Below are 7,221 nucleotides of genomic sequence, written 5' to 3'. Positions count from 1 at the left end.
GGTTGCTGGAGTTGTGGATAGTGTGGAAGGCTGTTCCAAGTTGCAACGGGACATTGACAGAATGCAGAGCTGGGCTGAGAAGTGGCAGATGGAGTTCAACCTGGAAAAGTGTGAAGTGATTCATTTTGGAAGGTCGAATCTTAATGCAGAATACAGGCTTAAAGACAGGATTCTTGGTAGTGTGGAGGAACAGAGGGATCTTGGGGTCCATGTCCATAGATCCCTCAAAGTTGCCACCCAAGTTGATAGGGTTGTTAAGAAGGCGTATGGTGTGTTGGCTTTCATTAACAGGGGGATTGAGTTTAAGAGCCACGAGGTTATGCTGCAGCTCTATAAGGCCCTGGTTCGACCACACTTGGAATATTGTGTTGAGTTCTAGTCGCCTCATTATAGGAAGGATGTGGAAGCTTTAGAGAGGGTGCAGAGGAGATTTACCAGGATGCTGCCTGGACTGGAAGGCATGTCTTATGAAGAAAGATTGAGGGAGCTAGGGCTTTTCTCATTGGAGCGAAGAAGGATGAGAGGTGACTTGATAGAGGGGTACAAGATGATGAGAGGCATAGATAGAGTGGATAGCCAGATACTTTTTCCCAGGATGGAAAGGGATATCACCAGGGGGCATAATTTTAAGGTGATTGGAGGACGGTTTCGGGGAGATGTCAGAGGTAGGTTCTTTACACAGAGAGTGGTGGGTGCGTGGAATGCGCTGCAGCGGTGGTAGTAGAAGCAGATACATTCGGGACATTTAAGCTACTCTTGGATAGGTATATGGATGATGGTAGAATGAAGGGTAGGTAGTTAGTTTGATCTTAGAGTAGGTTAAAGGTTCGGCACAACATCGTGGGATAAATCAGGTAATTAAAGGCCGGTACGTCTAACATCAGTGGTTGGGAAACTACTGGAAAAAGCTCTGAGGGACAGAATTAATCTCCACTTGGACAGGTAAGGATTAATCAGGGATAGTCAGCATGGCTTTGTCAGGGGATATCTTGTCTAACTAACTTGATTGAATTTTTAGAGGAGGTGACGAGATGTGTAGGTGAGGGCAAAGCAGTTGCTGTAGTCGACATGGACTTCAGTAAGGCGTTTGATAAGGTCCCACATGGGAGATTGGTTAAGAATATAAGAGCTCATGGTATCCAGAGCAACTTGGTAAATTCGATCCAAAATAGGTTTAGTGGCAGAAAGCAGAGGGATATTGTCGAGGGTTGGCTTTACGAGTGGAAGACTGTGGCCAGTGGTGCACCATAGGGATCGGTGCTGGATCCCTTGCTGTTTGTAGTGTACATTAATGATTTATGCTTGGAAACAGGTGGTATGATCAATATGTTCACAGATGACACGAAAATTGGTGGTGCTGTAAATAGTGAGGAGGAAAGCCTTAGATTGCAACACGATATAGATTGGCTGGTAAAATGGGTGGAGCAGTGGCAAATAGAATATAATCCTGAGAAGTGTGAGGTGATGCAGTGTGGGAGGACTACCATGTCAAGAGAATATACAATGGGTAGTAGGACCCTAGGAAGTACAGAGGGTCAGTGGGACCTTGGTATTCTTGTCCTTAGATCAATGAAGTCGGCAGCACAGGTAGATAAGGTGATGAGGAAAGCATATGGTATACGTGCCTTTATTAGCCCAGGCATACAATATATGAGGGAGCTGTATAAAACGCTAGTTAGGCCACAGCTGGGGTACTTTGTTCATTTCTTGGCCCCACGCCATAGAAAAGATGTGATTGCACTGGAGAGGGTGCAGATGAGATTCTCCAGGATGTTGCCTGGGCTGGAGAATTTCAGCTATGCAGAGAGACTGAAAAGGCTAGGGTTGTTTTCCTTAAAGCACAGTAGGCTGAGGGGAGATATGATATAATTGAAATAGCTACATGCTTGATGGCTGGAACTGACACGAATGGTCGACGGGCCTCTTTCTGTGCTGTATATCTCTACGACTCAATGAAAATGTGTTGCGTTGAAAGAGATTAACTGAACTTGTTTGTTCAGTGACTGTAATTAATATCTGTCTCCATTGTCACTAATTGTGTCACTGGGGGGATTCCTTGTTCCATTAATAAAGGACTCTTTGCAATGTGTTATCCCATTGTGTCAACGTTAGCATCATCCCCGGTGATAACAGGGTTCAGTGGCTACAGAGAGAGGGAGAGGATAGGTCAGAATCTGAGAAGAATATTTTGGATTATTGCGACAATGGGCCAGGATCTGGGAACAATGGACTGGAATGCGACAACAATGGACCCGAATCTGGGATCAGAAGTCTGGAAAGTTACAACAGTTGATCAGAATCTGAGAATGGAAGATTGGAATACGGCAGCAATGAGCAGAAGTATAACCTATTTGTTTTATTTTCTTTCTGCATATTATCATTGGCTAACATTAGAATTCCGGATCAAATATGCACTTGTGATTATTCAACACATTTACTATCCCATCCTTGCTATAATTGGTGTCCCTGGTAAGTCTCTCAGTCCAGTTATTATATCTATAAACCATGATTCATTCTATTACAAATCTTTGTTGTTTAAATATTGAGGAAATGGAAGCCATTTCTTTGATTCCTGGTACAAAGTCAACATGCTAACCAAAGACTCAATCCCCCTCACTTGACAATATCTGAGGCTGGAGCAACTGTTTGCAACCTGGGCAATCATTTTGATCCTCAGCTGACTTCAAATCACATATTATCGCCGCTATCAATACTGAATCCTACCACCTGCAAAATATCGCAATCTACCTCAGCCCATCCGTTGTATAAACCCTTATCATTGCTTTTCTTAAATCCAGATTCGCCTATTCCAAAACTATACTGGTGAGATTCACAGGTACAACCTCTCTTACACCACAGGAGATTCAAGTCACTAATACTAAATCACACCAAACAACATGCACCCATCCACATGTTCTCAGCGAAATGCATTGGTTCCTGGTCTAGCAGCACCTCAATTTTCCTATTCCCATCCTTGTGTTTGAACCCCTCCATGTCCTCGCCCCTCCTATTACTCCTAAAACCTCTGTCCATTTCCCATATCCCTGTGAGTTGTTCCTTTTCAGTATTTATCGCAAATGTCTTTTGAAAGATTACTTCTTTTCATCTGTATCTCTCCATGGCCATGATTCTGGGCTTCACAGAAGGATGAATCTATTTTGCTGGTGCTGCAAAGATTATAAAACACAATATGGTGCAGGACAAGCTGCCAGCCACACCTGGCATATCCCGTGTGGTTATCCGTGTTGGGCAGGGTCCTCCAACAACCTTGACGCACTTCTTTGAAATTTGGTCTGTCTCTGCATGTTCCAGGCATCCATGCTAATACGAATTAGAATTAGAACATTGCAGCGCAGTACAGGCCCTTCAGCCCTCGATGTTGCGCCGACCTGTGAAACCATCTGTCCTACACTATTCCATTTTCATCCATATGTCTATCCAATGACCACTTAAATGCCCTGAAAGGTGAGGAGCTATTGAATTCCCTCTGCTAATGCCAAGTTATTTAAGGTGCTGCAGATTGTTTTCTGGAGGTTGAGTTTGTGAACTGCTGCATACAATTAGGGAGGGCTGAGGAAGTGTTCACCCAACTCTGGATGAAATATGGAGACTGCATTAACAGCGCATATTGATCGACAAGAAATGGAGCAGAAGCTGCAGAAAAGGAAAGCTCTGCGAAGAGGAAGGCATTGGCGGAATCTGCGCTGGACAACCCGAGATTTTCAAGAGCACGTTTCCTACCAACACCTAATGCAAGATTTGTACACGTGGTAACTCCGATTCAACAAGGAGGTGGTCACAGAGATGTGCAGCCTCCATCAACATAGTCTGGAGTCTCACACCAAAGCCAAGACAGAGCTGTCAGTGGCAGATAAGACCATTCTCTGCATAGACAACTTTCCAGGCGGTGGGGGAGCAACATATCCAACACATCCCAATGTGTGTACATGGATGCATTCGGGAGATGACAGAGGGCATCCAGGCCAGGTGAAAAGAAAACATCGTTTTCTCCCTCACAGAGAATACAGGATAAGAGATCCCATGGTTTTGCGAAAGCAGTGGAGTTCCAGATGGTTCATGTGGCTCTGCGGAATCCAATGTCAAAGAGGAGTGGTAAAGGAAATGAACAACTCTTTTCGATTAATGTGCACTTGATTTGTGACTGTGCAAACGTTGCTGAAAGTTGCTGAAGGTTCACTATCCTGGCAGTAGCGACAGCAGCTTCAATCTGAGGCAGTCAGCCATTCTCACCATCTTTGCATCTCCAGAGCGAACCAGAATGTTGCTTATCGAGGGAGAATGCTATGCTGTCATTGAGTGATAGTATATTTTACTGCACAAAAGCAGAGTTGTCGGCCCATCGACTCCATGCCGGCTCTCCACAGAGCTAATCAGTCTGTCCCCACTGCCCCATTCAATTCCTATAGCCCTGCAGGTCTATTTCCTTCAAGTGGCCAACCAATTTCCTTTTGAAGTCATTAATTGTTTTATTGTTTTGGCAGCAATACGTTACAAGACAAGCTTGAGTTCAATGGTTAATACATTGTGGATGTTTTATCGTGAAGTAGCTCTAAGGACAACAACTCTAGCCTATCCAGTCTCTCTTCACAGCTGAAATGCTCCAGCCCAGGCAACATCCTGGTGAATCTCCTCTGCTCCCACTCCAGTGCAGTCACATCCTTCCGATAGTGTGGTGCCCAGAACTGTACACAGTACTCCAGCTGTGGCTTATCTCGTGTTTTAGACAGCTCCATCATAACCTCCCTGCTCTTATATTCTATGCCTCAGCAATTATCCCATATGCCTTCCTAACCACCTTATCTACCTATGCTGCTGCCTTCAGTGATCTATGGACAAGTACACCAAGGTCCCCCTGACCCTCTGTACTTCCGAGGGTCCTACCACCCATTGTATATTCCATTGTCTTTTTTGTTCCCCCAAGTTGCATCACCTCACACTTCTCAGGATTAAATTACATTTTCCACTGCTCTGCCCATCTTACCAGCCCATTTATATCGTCCTGCAATCTAAGGCTTTCCTCCTCATTATTTATGACACCACCAATATTCGTGTCATCTTTGAAATTATTGATCATACCTCCTATATTCACATCTAAAACATTAATGTGCAGTACAAGCAGCAGGGGTCCCAGCATCGATCGTGTTTATGTTTAATTTAATACTGCTATTTTATTTCCCATTAATCCATTCCTGATTCCACATTCAATCCATATTTTAACTCTATTTCCTAAACAAATCAGGATTATTTCATTTAAACCCTATCTCCAACAGACCGCTCTGTCACAGGAACTAAAGAAGGTCCGCCACTGACAGTGATCACTGATGCTCAAATGTCATACTAAACTCCTTTCAACTGTTATTTTTACTCCCCAGTTTACAGTTAATTTAGCGACAATTCGGATTAATTGTTTCTTTGATTTTTTTTTTAGTGGACTCATGTCCAATAATTGTTTTGGAATAAGTGAATTATATGCTGCCTGTCACTGTTGAAGGAATCTCTCAGTCAGTCCAACATTTAACTTTATGTACAAGATTGCTGCAGAAGCCACAAATCTGGAATAATAACAGAAAATGATGAAACGACTCGACAGGGCTGGCAGCATCTGTGGAGAAAGAAACAGGAAAATGTGTTTTAGATCAGTGAAATTCGCTGGAACTTGGACTGCTTTTAAACTCGGCATGGGAAAGGAGGGATTGCAGGATTTTGATCAATACTGAGTTCAGCAATTTCAGTTCAGCATAACCCCTTTCCAATTTAATCTCTTCCGCCTTCCAGCCAATAAGAACCATTCAGTTTTTTTTTTTACTTATACCCATTTAAATGCATCATTGGGCACAGGAACACATCTGTAACTCTCGATATGTATTCAGTCAAAAATGTTAACTTTGCGAGCAGCCTGATGTATAATTTCTTGGTTTGTTGCACTTCCTCACAGTTAACTTGATGACAATTGTGATCCTGTCTCGGGGAAAGTGCGGTCTCTCCAAATGTGTCACTCGCTACTTAGTGGCCATGGCAGCGGTGGATCTACTCGTCATTATCCTCGACCTTATATTGAGGCACATTCCCATTGTTTATCCAAGACAGTTTCAATTCCTGTTGACCGTACGCATGTGTAATATCCACGCTGTCCTGCTTCATGCAGCTACAGACTGCTCTGTTTGGTTTACGGTCACCTTCACCTTTGATCGATTTGTGGCCATTTGCTGCCAGAAGCTGAAAATTAAATATTGCACCGAGAAAACGGCGGCTGTGGTTCTGGGAACTGTGAATGTGCTGAGCTGCTTAAAGAACATTTTCTGGTATTTTATGTTGACAGGTTGGTACTCGAAGGCGAACAGACCCTGGTTTTGTTATGCAAATATGTATGTTTATTTCTCTCATGTCTGGGCAACAATCGAGCTCCTCCATCACATTCTAACCCCTTGTGTCCCATTTGTGGTGATTCTGCTGCTCAATGCTTTCACCATCCGACACATTTTTGTGAGCAGCAGAGGTCGCAGGAGACTCCGAGCCCACAGCAGTAGGGAGTGTCGCAGAGACCCAGAGCTGGAGAATCGAAGGAAATCCATAATTTTGCTGCTCGTTATCTCGGCCAATTTCATACTCTTATGGGCTGTGTTAATGGTGAATACGATGTGGCAAAGAATACAGGATTTGGAGCCGGCGGCTCCATCAGTACCTGTTTCTCTGATACAATTGGGTTTCATGCTGCAGCTCCTGAGTTGCTGCACAAACACAACGATTTATGCACTGACCCAGACTCAGTTCAGAGAGCAGTTGAAGAATGTGCTGACATATCCCTTTTCTCAAATTGTTCTATGAATTAAATAAAGAAATGACTGGTTATTTCCAGCAGCTTGTCATTTTCTTTCACACTTCCACCAACCATTGCCAGAGTCTGCTGCCATGGTGCCAGATCGAGGGTGGAGGCAACCGCTGTAGTGCCAGAGCTAGGGGTGGGGCCCGTTACTTTGGTGACAGAGCAGGGTCATGTTCTTCCACCAAGGTGATGGAGCAGTTGCGGTTTGTCTCTCTATGATGAGAGTGCTGGGAGTGCCCTGTTCACCTTGTTGAAGAAGCAGTTTGGCCTGTCCCCCATGGTGACGTCTCAGGGTGGGCAGCGCCTGTTCCCCAGTGTAACGGATAATTGGGAGCTGTGGGAAGTCGCTATAGTGATGAGGGACTTGTAGCAGGGTC

General features: G+C 44.2%; 1 protein-coding gene across 1 annotated transcript; it reads left to right on the top strand.

The window, feature by feature from the left end:
• The first annotated feature begins 2,204 nt into the window (after positions 1-2,204).
• On the top strand, positions 2,205-6,846 carry LOC137358265 (probable G-protein coupled receptor 139). The gene is made up of 2 exons (XM_068024169.1): positions 2,205-2,469; positions 5,957-6,846. Exons 1-2 carry the CDS (start codon positions 2,205-2,207, stop codon positions 6,844-6,846), a joined length of 1,155 nt encoding a protein of 384 aa, XP_067880270.1.
• The last annotated feature ends 375 nt before the right edge of the window (positions 6,847-7,221 follow it).

This window comes from Heterodontus francisci, chromosome 49 (genome assembly GCF_036365525.1).
Source record: "Heterodontus francisci isolate sHetFra1 chromosome 49, sHetFra1.hap1, whole genome shotgun sequence".
Taxonomy (NCBI): Eukaryota; Metazoa; Chordata; class Chondrichthyes; order Heterodontiformes; family Heterodontidae; genus Heterodontus; species Heterodontus francisci.
The sequence above is the reverse complement of the archived record's forward strand: the minus strand, read 5'-3'. Positions and strand labels throughout refer to the sequence as shown.

Coding starts and splice junctions, on each gene's coding strand:
- LOC137358265 (XM_068024169.1), top strand. CDS start 2,205: ATGGGCCAGGATCTGGGAACAATGGACTGGAATGCGACAACAATGGAC. Junction 2,470..5,956: donor TGCTATAATTGGTGTCCCTG/GTAAGTCTCTCA, acceptor ACTTCCTCACAG/TTAACTTGATGACAATTGTG.